This window comes from Symphalangus syndactylus, chromosome 3 (assembly GCF_028878055.3).
Source record: "Symphalangus syndactylus isolate Jambi chromosome 3, NHGRI_mSymSyn1-v2.1_pri, whole genome shotgun sequence".
Taxonomy (NCBI): Eukaryota; Metazoa; Chordata; class Mammalia; order Primates; family Hylobatidae; genus Symphalangus; species Symphalangus syndactylus.
The window spans coordinates 113930080-113947554 of record NC_072425.2 but is presented as its reverse complement, the minus strand read 5'-3'; the positions used below and the strand labels follow the sequence as shown (position 1 = coordinate 113947554).

At 34.3% G+C, this 17475-nt stretch overlaps 1 protein-coding gene across 14 annotated transcripts in view; it reads left to right on the top strand.

Annotated features, from left to right (window-relative positions):
• Positions 1 to 17475, top strand: part of DMTF1 (cyclin D binding myb like transcription factor 1) — a 43995-nt gene that overhangs the window by 10754 nt on the left and 15766 nt on the right. For 10 of the 14 annotated variants that reach the window (XM_055272865.2, XM_055272863.2, XM_055272860.2 and 7 more), the window contains 7 exons: positions 596 to 718; positions 1994 to 2110; positions 3527 to 3649; positions 8029 to 8123; positions 10554 to 10668; positions 11608 to 11684; positions 16471 to 16628. In XM_055272865.2, coding sequence (XP_055128840.1) covers positions 2002 to 2110; positions 3527 to 3649; positions 8029 to 8123; positions 10554 to 10668; positions 11608 to 11684; positions 16471 to 16628 — 677 coding nt within the window. In that variant the 5' untranslated portion in view covers positions 596 to 718; positions 1994 to 2001. The remainder of the gene's footprint in view (positions 1 to 595; positions 719 to 1993; positions 2111 to 3526; positions 3650 to 8028; positions 8124 to 10553; positions 10669 to 11607; positions 11685 to 16470; positions 16629 to 17475) is intronic. The other 4 variants (XM_063634876.1, XM_063634879.1, XM_063634875.1 and 1 more) reach the window with 1 other exon arrangement.

Genomic DNA, 17475 nt, shown 5'->3' with positions numbered 1-17475 from the left:
TTCACATAAAGTTTCACACTGCTTTCAAGAGCTTGTAATTTGTCTTTTCTGGCCTAATTGTTTAAGGTTTTTTTTTTTTTTTTCCCACAGATTCCTAGATAGGGTTGTTCACCTGTCATCTTAAAAGGGTTTTCTGGATGAATAGGTTATTATATAATTTTTAATGCTTTAAGGTAAAACATAAAGAGAGGTGTTAATAATTATAAAGAACTATAGTTACTAATAATATTTATGGTACTGTATTGATTGATATACACATCATGTTACATAATGGTACCATGGTCTACAGTTCATAGAACCACCAGCATAGCTGAGCCTGTTTTTTTGTTTTTTTCAGAGAACATTTGTCTGCCTGATGAGAGCCACTTGGGTTAAGAAACTGCCTGTGAATAGTCATCATTTCTGTCCTTTCTTTATTGGGGAATACTTTTAGAGGCCAATTTCCAAAAATTCTACTTAAAAAAGAATTTTGGTTTTGTCTTACTCTTCTAGATGAGATACCACAGAGGCTTGAGCCTAGACTCATCAGCATACTGCTATACTATTCGTTTGTTTTTATTAAGCCTTATTGTGTGTAATGCTGTTACTTTTTCAGAGTGTTGCAGAGATAGGAACATGGGAGAGAAACAATCTGGATAACATGAAAGTGATGCTGGTGGTTAAGGGAAGGCAACTTGATTCTGTGGGAAGGGCTGTAGCTGATCCATCCGTTGTCTAGGTAAGTCTGCTTTTGTTGCAAGGATCTCACATGATTTGCAAATTTGCCAAAACTAGATCATGATTTCCATTTACCTTTATTTTGGGAGTGGCATAATTACTATTGTAAAATGAATGACTTCCTTTTCAAATAGTAATTTGTATAGTAAAATTTTAATGAATTATTGGATCTTCACCATGTAAATGTTAATATATTTAAGTTTTTGTGCCAAAGGAAAATACATTCACTTCAGTGGTAAATATATGAATGGACTAATACTTTGTGTATAGGAGACAGAGAGAGCCAGGTGTGTTGGCACATACCTGTACCCAGCTATTCGGGTGGCTAAGACAGGAGTGTCACTTGAGCTTAGGAGTTCAAGGCTCTAGTGCACTTAAGATTGTGCCTGTGAATAGCCTTTGCACTCCAGCCTGGGCAACAATGAAGACCCTTCTCTAAAAACAAACAAAAAAGCTTAATAAACATTGAGTAATTATATCAGGGTTTATGTCCTCTGTATTATTTAGTTGGTAAAATATACGTGCCAAAAGTGAGTATTGAGGCAAGAACCTCCTTAAACCTTATAAGGTATTTCTGAAGACTTCAACCAGGCTATTGGTTATAGTTTCATACCTTTCCCCCCACTAGCCATGAGATACTGTATTCTGAAACTAGTTATTCCATCTGTCTGAACAAGAGGAAAATAATATTTGTGTAAAATAGCAGGTAAGGATACTTTGAACAATGTTCAAAGTTACCTGTTTCAAAAGAAGGACTAACTCATCTCTTAAAATTACAATATTTTGAAAAGAACACAGGAAGAATTATTTAGTGTTCCTATTTTTCAGATAATAGAGCTTGAATACCTGCAAAAAAAATGTTTTGGAAAAATAATTCTTAAGATAAAAGTTTTGATGAATCTACTGCTTAAAAAGAAGTTAAGCATCTACAAAGCTGTCCATAAAAACAAAATTAAAAAGTGGGGAGAGTTTTGCTGATAAGACAGATTCTCTTTTGTTGGATGTTGCAAAAACGTTTTTTAAAGTATTACAAATGTTGTAGGTTTTTAAAATTTATCAGAGCAAACAGATTCTTTCAGATATCTAATTCTAAATAATGGGTATAAATTTGTGAAAGGCAGTTTTTGAAATCCGAACTCTCATTGCAGTTTTACATGAAGAATACTGTAGGCAGATACCCAAATAAATGTGTGTGGTATTTCAGGGGATTATAAGGGAATACTTCATATTTGGGAATAATTTTTGAAATCCTGATCTGGAATCTGTTCTTGTACAGATTTGAGTATGAGCACAGTGGAAGAGGATTCTGACACAGTAACAGTAGAAACTGTGAACTCTGTGACTTTGACTCAGGACACAGAAGGGAATCTCATTCTTCACTGCCCTCAGAATGGTAGGAGAACTTGCTGACATATAATTCTGACTCTCTGAATTTATGAATTCCTGTCACTTTTGACCCCTGTTGCCCAAGTAGGGGTCTAGGTGCCTATGAGTTTAGGCTGCACAGTAGAAAAGGAGATTATCTCTTTAACATAAATGTTAGTTTTTGTCAATCTTGTTGCTATGTTATAAATAGGATCTGTTGAGCCCCCAAAGGTAATGATGGAATAACTATAATGTATACTTCTTTTTTTATACTAATTGGTACCAGCAGCATATTTAATACATTAGAAAACGTAGGATTATTCCTCAATGCAAGTAGACTTTTTTGTTAGAAACTGTGTTAAAGAATTGTACACAATCATTTGAATATGACTTAATATGCTGATCTACAATGAATTAAGATTCAATAGCCTTCCAGCTGATAATTTTGTTGTTACTCCTCTGTTTGCTCATTATTTATGTCATTTATTTATTGTGCTCTTAAGTTCACCTTTACTCAACCTAGGTTCTGTCTTCTCACTCTGTACATAATTCATAGGTTATTTAATTCAAACAGGATTTTAAGTAGCACCTACCTATAAAGATGACTCAGACTCTGTCTTTATACAGAATTCTCTGTGCTTCTCATAGGCATCTTAAGTTTCATACGTCCCAAACAATCCTTACATGTACTTCCTAAACCTAGTTCTCTTTTTTCCTTTCTCTGTGAATTTCATTACTTAGTGTCCAGATCATGAATGTGGTTGGGAATAAATTATTTCTCTCATTGCCTGCATCGTTTCATTTGAAGACTTCTTGATAGTATTATGTTTTTTAAATCCATTGCATCCTGTTTCAAGCCCTCCTTTCTTAGTTCAGTTTCTCATTTCTCATCTAGGTAGCTCTAATAGCCTTTTAACCAGTGTCCTACCTATAATTCGTCTTTCAAGCAGCTGATGAAATTGTTTCTGATACATTTAATAGCATAAAGCTTCCCAAGGTTTTTAGAATATAGTACAGGTTCTTTAATTTGGCCCATAGGCCTCCAGTCATTTCTGCTTTCCTCATAGTCTTACCTCCTGCCACATTTCATATACCTGTGTTACAGCAGATCACACTATCTTTATTTTCCTAACATACCTATACCTTAAGCTTCTCATACTTCCATGTCACTGCACATATTGCTTCTACTGCCAAGAGAGATAGTAGTTTTCCCCAGGCTTCCCTTCTCCTTCAAGTTTAAGACACCGCCTTCAGGAGTTGAATACTGCAGTAGGCATAGAAAGGCAGTGTCCTTTTGAATCCTGTTTGCACAACTAGGTTTAGTTAAATGAGCAAATTGGTAAGAAAATTTTTTTAATAGATAAGAAAATTGTAGAGCCATTATTAGAGATTTTGTTTTCCCTCATTGGTTTGAAATTTTTGTTTGTTTGTTTTCTTCCATTAGAAGCGGATGAAATAGACTCAGAAGATAGTATTGAACCTCCACATAAAAGGCTTTGTTTGTCCTCTGAGGATGATCAGAGTATTGATGATTCTACTCCTTGCATATCAGTTGTTGCACTTCCACGTAAGTCACTACGTATTAAGAGCCATAGAGTTCCCTTTTAAAATCAAAGTTTAGCTTCCAAGACATTCAGTTGGCATTTCTAGATAGACTTGGACTTACTGCTTTTTTCTTCATTTAGTCAAAACACCTCTTTTTAGCTAACAATAAACAATAAATACTATGTGCCAGGCATATTGTTGAATACTTTTACGTATATTGCCTACTTTAATCTTCCCAACCTTTTTTTTTGTCAATTGCCCCATAAGGAGCCTTTTTAGACTTTTTTCCTGATAGTACTTTTCATGAAAAGTACAATATATCCTCAAAAATTGCTTGTATTTCTTAATGTACTGTCTGTATGTCCTTGCTTTGTTCATAAAGATAATAAAATTGTCACATGCATTTCCCCCCACCCCAAGAACCATGTTTGCCCTCATTGAGAAGAAAGCATGCTTTACAATAGGTACTAATATTGTTATTCCTATTTTATAAGTCAGGAAACTGAGACACAGAAAATTATAATAACTTGACTAAGAGCATATCTAGGCATTCTGGTTCCTGTAGTACATACTCTTAACCCCAATGCCATATTGCCTCTTCAGTATGCTATATGACAACATGAAAGTTAGAAGCCTAATTAGTTTATTCTTACTGAGAAAGTTCTTAATGTATTTCTATTTCAAGATCATTTAGAGTAGACTGGCTTCTATAAGAGGTATAATATTTCAAGTGCAATACTGTTGGCACAAGACAGCATACCAACTGCAACATTAGGTTGTATTTCTGATTTGCTTAAAAAAGAGTATGGAGTGTTCAGGAAGATTCTGGAGTAGATGCTTTAGTCCATGGCAATGGGGATGGAACACATGGCTGTTGGCACTCTTAGCACAAAGGAGGGTTTTGCCATAGCTGAGAACTTTGATTTTACACTCAGCATCAGGCAAAATCACATCTTCATCTTTTGAAAAGGCAAGACTAGGTTTTCAGCATGGAAAATCATATCTTAACAAGTAGGTATGTACTCTGAATTTAGAGTTAATTGCTTGCTAAATTGAACAGAAAAACTTTTAGTTTATTATAAGACTTAATTGAAAAAGTGTTAATATTGCTTCCAGTTGTGGTATAAACTGGAAGCATAACATTTCTAATTAAATATTCTTTCCTCCTGATGATTCCTATTTTTTTTTAAGTCTTTCCTAATTTGACTATCATTATGTTGTGATTCAATTCTAAAACTTAATTGGCCTATCTATACAGATGTAATCCTAAATATTTTCTAAGCTAGAATTTTTAAGTGGCTATTTTGATATAAATTGACTTCAACCAATTCATTTTATTAAAGTGCAATGCCTTGTTCATGATTGTAGGTTCAAACTACACTTGGTATTAGTTTTATTTTATGGTGGTAAACCAAATCCTTCATGGCGCTGTTCACTTAGCTTCAGATAATAGAGGTATGTTGACATGAAAGCACATGAGCTGCTTAATGTTGGGTCATTGCATCATCACATATGGAAGACACACTGGAGCCTAATATTTAGCAATAAGACTGATAAAGTTTATCTTTCTGGATCGTAAAAATCCTCACAGCATCAGCCTAACTCTCATATTAATCATTGTAACTCACCACTTCTTTTTGTAGTTATCTGCCACTACATTTATCCCATTCCCTATTTATAGTTGTAACTATATAGTGATTACTGTATTCGTCTAGATGATTCTTTCAGTATCTTAGCCTCTTATTCCTTTTGTTCTCCATTTATTACTCCCTTGACCACTCTTACCTATTACTAGAGTCCATTTGTGATCTATTTCAGACTGTTTTCCTACCACTACTTCTGTCTTTCCAGCTCACTTCCTGTAGGAGTCTAACTCCTGTAGTCTTTTGCCACACTGGGCCCCATTGATCCTATTACGTTTTCATTGTTTCTTCTCTACGTGTTTCCTTTCTTTCCTTTTTACCCTGTTTTATGGTTAATCATTATAATTACTGTCTTGCATTCACCAAGTCCTTTTTTTTCTCTCACTTATTTGGTGAAATCATAACTGTCTAAATCTGTCTTTGCCTGTTTATGTCTGTACCAGTGCAGCTAATTGAAAAGTATTAGAGAAAAATGGCACAAGCAGGCTGACTATTCTCACTCTAACTCCTGATTATTAACCTTAAGTGGGCTCATAATGCTGCCCACCAGTAATGACAGCTCTCTAGTGTTCTTTTTCCCACTCTGAGATGACTATTTCATTTGTCCCGAAACTTGCAAATAACTTTTCCACCTTTTTACTCTGAGCTGATAACCCTACTCCCTCTTCACAAAGAAAATGGAAGTAACCAGAAAATAATTTCTGCAAATTCCCACTACCACAAATACATACCTACCTGCATCTATGTCCATCCATATATTTGTTGTCCTATCTTAGGCCTACCCTTCCATTTACTTGATTTCATCCCCTTTACCTACTCAAGGACATTGTTCCAATAATTATTTTGTCTCTTCTGTATCACCAGTTTTTCTTCTACTGAGTCATTCCCACAGTATCGCAAACATACTGATATTTTTCTTTAAAATAAAAAGTCCCTGGTCAGGCGTGGTGGCTCTTGCCTATAATCCCAGCACTTTGCGGGGCAGAGGCGGGCAGTTTGCTTGAGCCCAGGGGTTTGAGACCAGCCTGGGCAACAAGGCAAAACTCTGTCTCTTCAAAGAATAGAAAAATTAGCCAGGTGTGGTGGTGTACGCCTGTAATCTCAGCTACTAGGGAGGCTGAGGTGGAAGAATTGCTTAAGCCTGGGAGGTTGAGGCTGCAGTAAGCTGTGAGTGTGCCACAACACTCCGGCCTGGGCAACAGAACAAGCTCCTGTCAAAAAAATAAATAAAAAGTTCCTTTAGCTCACTTTTGGTTCTTATTCAGTTTTCCTCCTTGCCTTTAGAGCAGAATACCTTAAAAATTTTCTATATTTGCCTTCATTTCCTTTCCCCATTTTTCCTTAAACTTACTCCAATCAAGCTTTCACCCCTTAACTAAACTGTTTTTCCCAGCTCTCCAAAGACCTTCTTGTTGCCAAATTGAATGGTCACTTTTTTAGTGTTTGCCTTACTTGATCTGTCGGCAACTTTTGACAATATTTATTACTCCCTCCTCCCTGAAACGTTTTCACTTGGCCTGTAGAAAACATTCCTCTGGTTTTCTTTGTGTTTTTCGTCTATTTCTTCTCAGTCTCTACTGCTGACTTTTCCATGTCACCAGAACCTCTAAATGTGGAGCACCCCAGGACTAAGTACTTTAGACTGCTTCTTTGTTTTCTTTACTCACTTTTTAGGTGATCTCAACTCAAGGTTTTAAATACTATCTGGTGTTAACTACCAGATTTATTCCAGACCAGACTTCTCATTCTCTAAATATTTACAGTTGTCTAAAACTATTGTGTTTAAAGTAGAGGTTCTATAACTTCCTGAATCCTTAAATTTGCTTCTTTTACAGTCTTCTCCTACTAATTAGTAGCAGGTGTATTCTTCAGTAGTTTTGATTTTTTTAAAAAAAATTTAATGTTATCCTTGGCTCTTCAGTCTCTTCCATCTCTTCTTTGTCTACAAATCATAGTGGCTCTGCCATCCAAAATACATTCACAATTTGAACTACCAGCCACTCTCACTTGCCTTCACCCTAGTCCAAGCCACTGACCTTTTTTGTGTTTGCCCTTCAGACTGTTTTTCTTACAGCAGCCAGAGTGAGCCTCTTAAAATAAAAGATTATATTATTCCTCTATTTAAAATCTTCCAGTCGTTTCCCACCTAAGAGTTAAAACCAAACAAAACCTTTTGGCTTACAAGGCCCTACGCAATCTCCTACTGTTCTTGTTTAGTCTGCTTTAGCTACACTGGCCTCCTTGCTATTCTCATGAACACTCCAAGCATACCCTGTCTCAGAGCCTTTGCACTTGGCTCTCCTTGAAATGCTCTTCCTTGAGATACCTGCAAAACTAGCTTCCATCCTCACTTGTTCCAAGTCTTGGTCACTTTTCCTAGCCTCCTATATAAAATTTCAAATGCTGTCTTCCACCCCAACACATTCCCTTTCCTGTTATGTTTTTTCTCACTACTAATCACCATCCAACGTAGTATCTTATCCATTTTGTGTCTTTCCCCAATAGAATACAGGCTCCATGAAGAAAGGATTTTTGTTTCCCTTGCTCACTGCTATATCCCTAGCACCCACAGCAATATCTGCTATGAATTAGGTGCACATTAAGTATTATTAAGCAAATGAATATATACATGCGAAGACGTATTAACAAGGAGTGTGTTAGGAAATTAGATGATCGTGTTTTTTTTCCCATGGATATTTTTAGAATAATTAGAACTTGCCATTATTATTCTGGAGATGAACTGTTCCTTTTCTTGAAGTTTCAGAAAATGATCAGAGCTTTGAGGTGACCATGACTGCGACCACAGAGGTAGCAGATGATGAGGTTACTGAGGGGACTGTGACACAGATCCAGGTATAGTAAATCTTTTAACTGGCCTCAGGAGGATGATCCTTTACACATTGCTTAGCTGATAAAATGATGAGAAACCTCAGCCTCCCAAGTAGCAAGGACTACAGGCACATGCCACTGTGCCCAGGTTTAGCCCTTATTATGAAACAAATTACAAAGTTCTTTTGTTTTGATTACTGCCAAAGAGTTAATGAGTTATAATTTAATATTTAGCCTCTTGGTTTGTTATCACCATTTTAGTGAACAAAAAACTTTTCATAATAATTTCTAATATTTGTTTAATAAGATTAGACACAAAATGGACAAGATGTGGGCTGAAAGTCAGCATAGTTAAAAACCACTTCAGAAATAGTCTGTTTCTTACTGTATCTTTCCTGTAAACCAGGTGCAGCTATTTTGACATAGTTTGGTAGTTAATGTACTGTGTCTCATTCCAGTGATGAGACTAGCTTGAAAAATAATTAGAAACTGTTATAAGTCCCTAGGTATATAGTACTTTGTGGTTGCAAGAGGTCTTTAGTGGGCTGAATATTTTAGATTTCTAAGCCTTATATATATATTATAGGCATGAAATCCTGCAACCAACTCATAAAAGCTTCATTTTAAAAGCAATAGCATACTAAATAAGGCTGAGTAAACTTAATAGATGCATAAAGCAGTGAAAAATGGGGGTAAAATACTGTAAGACATTAATATTTATATATCATGTATAGGTAGGTACCCTTCAAGGTACCTGAGTCTCCTGCTGTTGTACTCACTAAACTCATTGAATGAGTTAGCAGTGTTGAATACTACTGCTACTGCTTAAGAATTATTTGCTCATTTGAGGGAAAATTTGAGCCATAAAGCATTAAATGTTTGCCCCCAGATAGTGGCTAATCAGCGTAACAGACTTATTCCTAAGGTTCATGGAATGGGCTCTGCTATATAGACATACTTTGAGAAATGGTGATTTGATTCTCATATCCAGCTGATTAAAAGAAGATAATTTAAGAGTATTTTCTATATTATAGTTCTTAAAAGTGAGTATTTTATGTATCAAGGTCTTTTGATATCTCTCTGTTACACTCTTTACTGATGTATAACTCTAGGATCAAATCTTACAAAATTGTGATCGTCATAATATAAGAAGCCTTAGACACATATAGTCTGTCTCAATTCTTAGCTTTATACAGGTCCCTCTTGATTTAAAAAATCAAAAAGTATGACACAAATAGAGGGCTATAAAACTTATTCACACTTGTTCCAGTGATTTCCAGCTTTTTGCCCATGGATTCAAAAACACTTTCATAAACACACTATATGTATTACTGCCAGATATAAAAGTAAAGTAGTAGGCAACAATAGAAATGTGGCTTTTCTCCTAATTGTACCTTGGTTGTCCACTGACAGCTTATCTCTTTCCAAGAGAGATGAGGACAGCTTATCTCTTTCCAAGAGAGATGGTTTCAATTTCTCTTCATATTAGAAGTTCAGTTTCTGTTTATTCAAGAAGTAGTAGTCCAATCCTTCTTAGGATTTACCTTCAGCCAGTGACATTGCTTAGTTTTTTTTAGCCCAGAGACTGAATTGGGTTGAGTGGTCACTAAACACGTGACTCTTCCTTTATTCTGCCTATACCTCAGGCTAATACCTCATATGGTAGCACTGTTGCCAGGTCTTCCTCATTTACATTATGGTTCTCTTTAGGCCAGGGTCAACTCTGCCAAAGGCAGCTTTTTTCCCCTGCAGAATTTGTTAGATTAGATATGCTTGTAACTGAAAATATAGCTAGTGGTGGTTGCACAGAAGACTTAGCTGCATTAAGAATAAGTAGTACCATACAGTTCTTTGAGAGAAAGGTGCATTAATAAGGCTCTAGAGGTTGACTAAAGCAGTTGTCAGAAGACAATAAGTGGACCATGATTTTGCAATAATGACTTATGATTGAGCCTGTTAATATTTTAAGTTAAGAGATGACATTATTGGTGATTTAGGCAGCAAGCTTATCTCTGAGGGCATTAACAAATCATAACACCCAGCCCTAGGACTTCCATTTTCCTATCTAGAACAGATAACAACTGTATATTGTATATTATTGAGCTCATTTATATGTGTAAATATTTAAATTTCCCTGAATATTCTATGTTGATTTAAATATTTAATGGACTCTTGGCCCATTTTATATAAAACTGAAGCCAATAGTACATTTACTTACTTAAATGAAGGTCATATTGTGTTAATGCATATAATTTTGTTTTCATACTGCCATAATAAAAACAGCAAGAAATATTTTTTTGTAAATTGAATATATTTTTACTATATCTAAAACAAGTGAATTCCGTATGACTATATTTAAGTTTTATAATGCTTAGCATTACAAAGATGAATCCGGTTGGGCATTAAATCAAGCTGCCGTTTTTGTTTTTTTTTTTTTACTTTTACCCTTTCAAGATTTTGCAGAATGAGCAACTAGATGAAATATCTCCCTTGGGTAATGAGGAAGTTTCAGCAGTTAGCCAAGCATGGTTTACAACTAAAGAAGATAAGGATTCTCTGACTAATAAAGGTAAGATACACTGTGAATTTTAGTGCCTAGTGGAAAAAAATGGAGATAGAAAGGGTTTATAGTCATCAGGATTCTGAGCTGGACCTTCATCACTGGGATTGAGCAGTTAGAGTAATTGAGCTTTTCTAACTGAATTAAATTTGGCCCCAAATGACTTTGAATTAAGGTTATGAAACCACCATTTGTTTTTCAGTAATAATTATTTTTCTCCTGATTTGAAGTAAATTTTGTCTTGTTAATTTTTGAACAAATGCATAGTGGTGGCATTTAAGACAATATAGTTATTGCTTATGAGAGTAGGAAGACAAGCCTTTTCAAGGGTCTACTAACTTTGGTCTGATAAGCAGCTTAGAGGCTCAAGGTAACATAGTGTTTATAGTGTTGGCTATGCTCAAGCATAGCTGGGGAAGGTGCTACAAAAAAGTGAGGGTTGTGTCTGTGCCACTCTGAAGTACAGAAAGGAAGCAGAAAAACGTAAATAATTTTCAACCACTGTATAGTAAATACTCACTAAGAATACATTATTCACTTGGTATTCAATATTTACCTTGCCCTAGAGTTTTTTGTATATGTTCTTTTTGCCCATAAAATTTTCACTGGAGAAATTTTTCAAAAAGTTTTGAGCATGTTTGGCTTTTTTTATTTTTATGTTTCTTTTTAGCAGTTCTATATTGTTGAAAGGCTAAGAGGTAATATTTTTTAAAATCTTTTAATTACCATTGTCTTTTTTTAGTAGGGTCAAATAAATGTATTCTAGCTTAAAAACCAGAAGTTACAAAAGCAAGTTTACCTATAGACCTTTCAGATTTCAGAGGAATGAGAAATGAAATTAGCTAAATTTTATCCCCAAATATAATTTAATCACAAAGGAAATCTTTGGTGTTTTATTTCTTTCAAGGAGTAACATTTTTTTATAATATTGCTTGTTTTCTTTTAAAGGACATAAATGGAAGCAGGGGATGTGGTCCAAGGAAGAAATTGATATTTTGATGAACAATATTGAACGCTATCTGAAGGTATCTTATGGCATATTTTTATGTTTCACTAATTTGTTTATTGCCAATTGCAAAAATATCAACACAGCATGTTGTATGTACTTACTAGGAGCTTTTTACTTATTTTTGTGATGGATTTTTGTAATGGCTAACATGTTGTAGCTGAATAATTCTAAAATACATTATTATAGTACAATAATATTTACTACTTTAGTTACCACCTTAAAGTTTAGATAAAATCTTAGTAGCCTCTCAACATTTTAAAGCCTTATCTTTTCAAGAAGCCTATAGAGTTTAATTTATATTGTTTAAAGCTTAAGGTATGCATCTTTGTTTTTTTTTGTTTTGTTTTCGTTTTTTTTTGAGACAGTCTTGCTCTGTTGCCCAGGCTGGAGTACAGTGGCACAATCTCAGCTCACTGCAACCTCCGTCTCTTGGGCTCCAGCTATTCTCCTGCCTCAGCCTCCTGAGTAGCTGGGATTACAGGCATGCACCACCATGCCCGGCTAATTTTTGTATTTTTAGTAGAGACGGGGTTTCACCATGTTGGCCAGGCTGGCCGCAAACTGCTGACCTCAGGTGATCCGCCCATCTCAGCCTCCCAAAGTGTTGGTATTACAGGCATGAGCCACCGTGCCCGGCTAAGGTATGCATCTTTGAATGAATTTTTGATGTCATAGTGGTCCTTACCTTTTAGTACTCTTCATTAAATGTCTTTTGAACACAGTATTTTTAAGGCTTTGGATTGTGTTAAGGCATGGATTGCTTTAACAGTGTTTGCTTTTGAAGTCAATGATGCATTTGGGCAGACTGGAAACAGGTGAAGAGTGATAGAAAGCCTGGTATCATGTGAATGATACATGTGAATTCTGTACAAGATTACAGAAAGAAGAGTTTTTAGAGCAGTTATGGAAAATTTTGGAAGAGAAAGGATTTGAGCTGTCTTAAAGGATAGAACTTGGGCTAGAGTAGAACTTGAGGGAACTGCATGAATACATGCTGAAGCAGCAAGAAATCAAAGATCAAAACCAACACACATTAAATTAACCCCTTTACCTTGAACTAAGATAAATAGCCTCTGGAAAACTGGGCTCTGAAGTCCATGCCAAAGAATTTGAATTTTATCCTATAAGAAATGAGAAGTATTAAAGGGTTTAAGAAAAGCTAGTAGTTTAGTTGAATAAGAAATTGGTGGGGTAACTGTATTCTCAAGGAAATCTTTCCAGAGACTTGCTGGCCATCTCTGTAATGGAGTTAGGTTCAAATAGTGTTATGTTTGAAATGTAGATCATTAGCATCATTTGGGGAAGGATGGTATACAGTGTTTAACCATTCTTCTATCATTTGATATATTGACTGCTTACTATTTTCCACTCTACACTAATGTAGAAATGCATTGTTGCCTAGAAGGTCCACATTTTTAAGTTTAATTTTAACTGCAACCTTCCCAAGCTAAGCTTTTTGAAATACAGAATTTTAAAACTAATTCTTCACTAATAAATGAGATCTTTCCACCATGTTTGTTGTTTTAAGAGAAACAGAAATACAGTGGCCATTGAAAATGAATCCAGAAGTGTATTTCAGTTGTCCTCTAGTCAACATATGCTTTAGTTAAACCTGAAAAATGCTATTAGTTTAGATAAAGCAGTAATCAGTGCTAAGGAACACTGAACTTTGAGAATTAAGCTGGTTTCATGTCTAGGGGATTGAAGTAGATGATCTCCAAGGACCCTTCCAAGTTAGTGATTAATGGGCAGGAGTGTGAGTAGGATTTGAGACCTTTTAGAGGACTGTTTCAGTAGACCAACTGATTGTGGCAAAGGACTTAAACTACAGTGGTAGAAATAGAATTGGTAGGGAAAGGGCAGGTAACCACGTATCTGCAAGGATGCCTGAACTGAATGTTGGGAAAGAAGGAAAAGGAGTTAGAGCAACTTAAGAGTTTTATTTTAGGCGATTGGGAGAATGATGATCAGATTGGCAGAAATAAGAAATGTCCAAAAGATTATCTTGGAAAAAGATGATTTGTTCAATTTTGGTTTTTGACCATAGCTTTTATTATGTGGTGCTCTTCTAAGACTTCTGTAGAGCTAGTTTTAAACTTCAGAGAATTCCAATTAATTGGGTGTCATATGTTTCATATTTGGGTTAAAAGGATAAATGAAAGTTAACTTCTACAAGCAAGAAAAAGGGCAAGGAGTGTGGAGGCAGGAGAATCTTTCATCTCACTCTATGGTCATCCTGCAACACAGTGTGCTTGCATGTAGTAGCTCAGTAAATATTTAGGTTTAATCATTGGCAAAGTTGGAACTGCATAAGTGAAAGAATTTTGGAAACCATTCTAAAATTTAGAAATTTTTTGCTGTGAAGTTTCATACATTTAAAAGTGTATAAAATGCATACACTGTGATTTCACTTTTTTGAAATTTATATAAATAGATTCATTCTCTGGATATTCTGTAACTCAGTATTATTTTAATATCCTTACCCTTTTATTTAGTTGTATTTCATTGTGCAAATGTGCAAGTTACCCATTTCACAGTTATTGGTCATTTGGGTTCTTTTTAGTTTTTTGTTATTCATTTGTACAAATCTAGTGGGTGTTAATTATGGTTTTAATTTGTTTCTCTGATAACATTTTGATATGCTTATTGGCTATTTGTGTTTCTTCTTTGAAATTCCTGTTTGTGTCTTTCACCAGTTTTTCTGTGGAGTTAACTGTTTTGTTTAACTTAGACTTTCTTAATGTATGCTGGGTACTAATGGTTTATTGGTCATTTGTATTACAGATACCTTGTCCCAATTCAGTGGCCTGTCTTTTCCTCCTCTTTAGGTGTCATTTGATGAGAAAAGATTTTTAACTGCAATATCAAATGTATCATTTTTTTGTTTGTTTGTTTTGCATGCATGCCTGCTTGTTTAAGAAATCATTCCCCGCCTCAAGGGCATGAAGACATTCTCACATTATCTTGTAAAAGTTTTATAATTCTGCATTTAATTGCTGTAGGTGTGAGATATCATTTCATTTGTATCTCTTTCTGTATAGATGTCTAATTCCTAATTTACAGTGTCCATTCTATTCTAAATCAAGCTGCCACAAGTTTGTTTCTAGGTTTTCTAACTTGTTTTCAGGTTCTGTTTGTTGATACTTGGCACCAGTACAGTGCTGTCTTCAGAAGTCCCAATGTCTGATGGGGCAAGGCTCTTCATAAATATCTTGGCTGTTCTTGGCCCTTTGCTGTTTTGTTATAAATTTAGAATCAGCTTACAGAGAGTGAAACACTCAAATGGAGTTTTTATTGGATAGCATTGAATTTATACATCAATTTGGGGGAATTAATATCTTCACAGTATGTCATCTTCCTGTTTAAGAACATGGTATAACTCTTCATTTAGTTAGTTCCTCTTCAATATCAAGTTTTATATTTTCCTCCATAAAGGACATTGATAACTTGCCTAAGTTCTGATGCTCTTAATTTTGATGCTGTGTGGAAACTTTTTAAAATATTATGTAAACTTTGTGTAGAAACGCAAATAAGTGCATTTTGATTTTGTATCTAGCAACCTTGCTAAAATTAGTTTTTTTAAAATAACAGATTTTATTTCATAGATTTTTGGGTTTCTACATATATATTACAAGTGATTCATCTTTTCTAATCTTTATAATTTTGGTTTTTTTAAAAATCTGATTATCAGTGAATCCTAATTTGGTAAGACTTATATGAATATTGAATTTTATGAATGTTTTTCCCACATCTGTTGAGATTTTACATTTTTTCCATAAATCTGCTGATGTGATTAATTACATTAATAATTTTCCTGAAATTAACACAAACTTGTATTCCTGGGATAAACTCACTTTTTTACCTGGACATACTAATGTTTTTATACATTGCTGGGTTCAGTGTGCTAAAATATTATTAGGATATCTATGTTAGTGAATGAGTTTGACCTGAAAATTCTTTTCTGAAACTGTCCTTCTCTGGTTTCACTATTAAGGTTATGTTAGCCTGATAAAATAGGCAAAGAAATGTACCCACTTTTTTTTTTTTTTTAACTTTTGAATAGTTTAAGAACAGGATTATGTGTCTATTTGGTAGGATTTACCTATAATGTCATCTCTGTCATGTGGGCCTAGTGTTTTTTATTGTGGGAAGATTATTTAATAACTGATTAGATTTTCTTGATGGTCTGTGCCTATTCGATTTTCTGTCTCTTCCAGAGTCAGTTTTGGTAAGTTGATGTTTGATGTCTTCTAGGAATTGATTGATTTTACCAACATTTAAATTTATTACCATAAAATTGTTCATTTTTGTTAATGGTCTAATCTCTGCAGCATCTCTATTTAGGCCTCATTTTTCCATTTCTAATACTGTTTGTGTCTTTTTTTAAAATTTTGGCAGAACTTTAATCATTTCAAGTTTTATTAATGGATGTTTTCAAAGAACCAATTTCTAGATTAGTTTATCCTTTCTTTGCTTTGATTCTGGATTCCATTGATTTTGCTCTTGTGATTTTCTTCCTTCTGCTTTCTTTAGATCTATTTTTAACTTTTTGTAATTTTAAAAGAGTTGATGGAAATTGAATTTATTGAATTTGATAGTTTATTCTTGGAACATTTAAGTGTCACTTTTGTATCTCTTGCAACATCTTAAAAGTTTATATTTGATTTATTAATGAATTAGTGATATATTATTTTTCTAAATGCCATTGATGACCTTTAACATTAAAACAAATTTTAAAAGCATAGTATATCCATATGCATTTTATCAGAAATCCCTAAATCAAAGAAATGTAACCCATTTAGGCACGCGGAATAAAAGATGCTACAGAAATCATCTTTGAGATGTCAAAAGACGAAAGAAAAGATTTCTACAGGACTATAGCATGGGGTCTGAACCGGCCTTTGTTTGCAGTTTATAGAAGAGTGCTTCGCATGTATGATGACAGAAACCATGTGGGAAAGTATGAGAACTTGTAATGCTGCATGTTTTCATGTAATTAGGGGAAATATTTGAGGAACTGTCCATTTTTTAAAAAAATAGAAATATGTCAAGGTATTAATTGAAGACAGCTATGAATTATTGTTAATATTTTTATCCTCCAGGTCCATGTTGTGAATATGGTGAAACCTTATTATTAAAGCCTCTTTTAGAAATTAGGATCTAATTCACTTTATATAGGTTAAAGACTTGGCTTACTTAATATGTCAAAGTCTGCTTTGTAGTTAAGTAACATAAAAAATACAGTACTGATTAAAGATTTAAGAAGTGTGAAAGTAACTTGAAATTTATTGGTAACATTTTTCCTATTTATTTTTAGAATATAGCATTCCTAGGTCAGTGGCCTTTTTTTTTTTTTTTAAATCCAGAATGGAAAAGAACTACATTTCTGAAAACAATGCATGGATTTCTGTTTTAGGTAGCATTTATGGGAAGGCATCATTAAGATTCTTCAAATGCAATGATTATATATTGTTACTGACATACTTTTAATTTCTCTTTGGAAATTTTAGGTGGCAGTAGTATGGCTTATTAGATACTGCTGAGCTAATGGTGGAGCTCTTTCTCTAGCTCTTCAGCAGCCTCCTAATGAAAGTACATTTGAAAGCTGAAGAGGATTAAATTATGTTTTTGTGACAGTGGAAAAAGAGAAAAAATTTTAAATAGAGCATAAATGACTTGTTAACAATTCATAAACTTTCCGTGCATTACAAATGGTTACAAAGTGAGCAGCCTTTCATAATTATTAAATGGACATTTTTAAAAAGAACGTTACATTGGCTGTATTGAGTACTTGCCTACTGAAATAA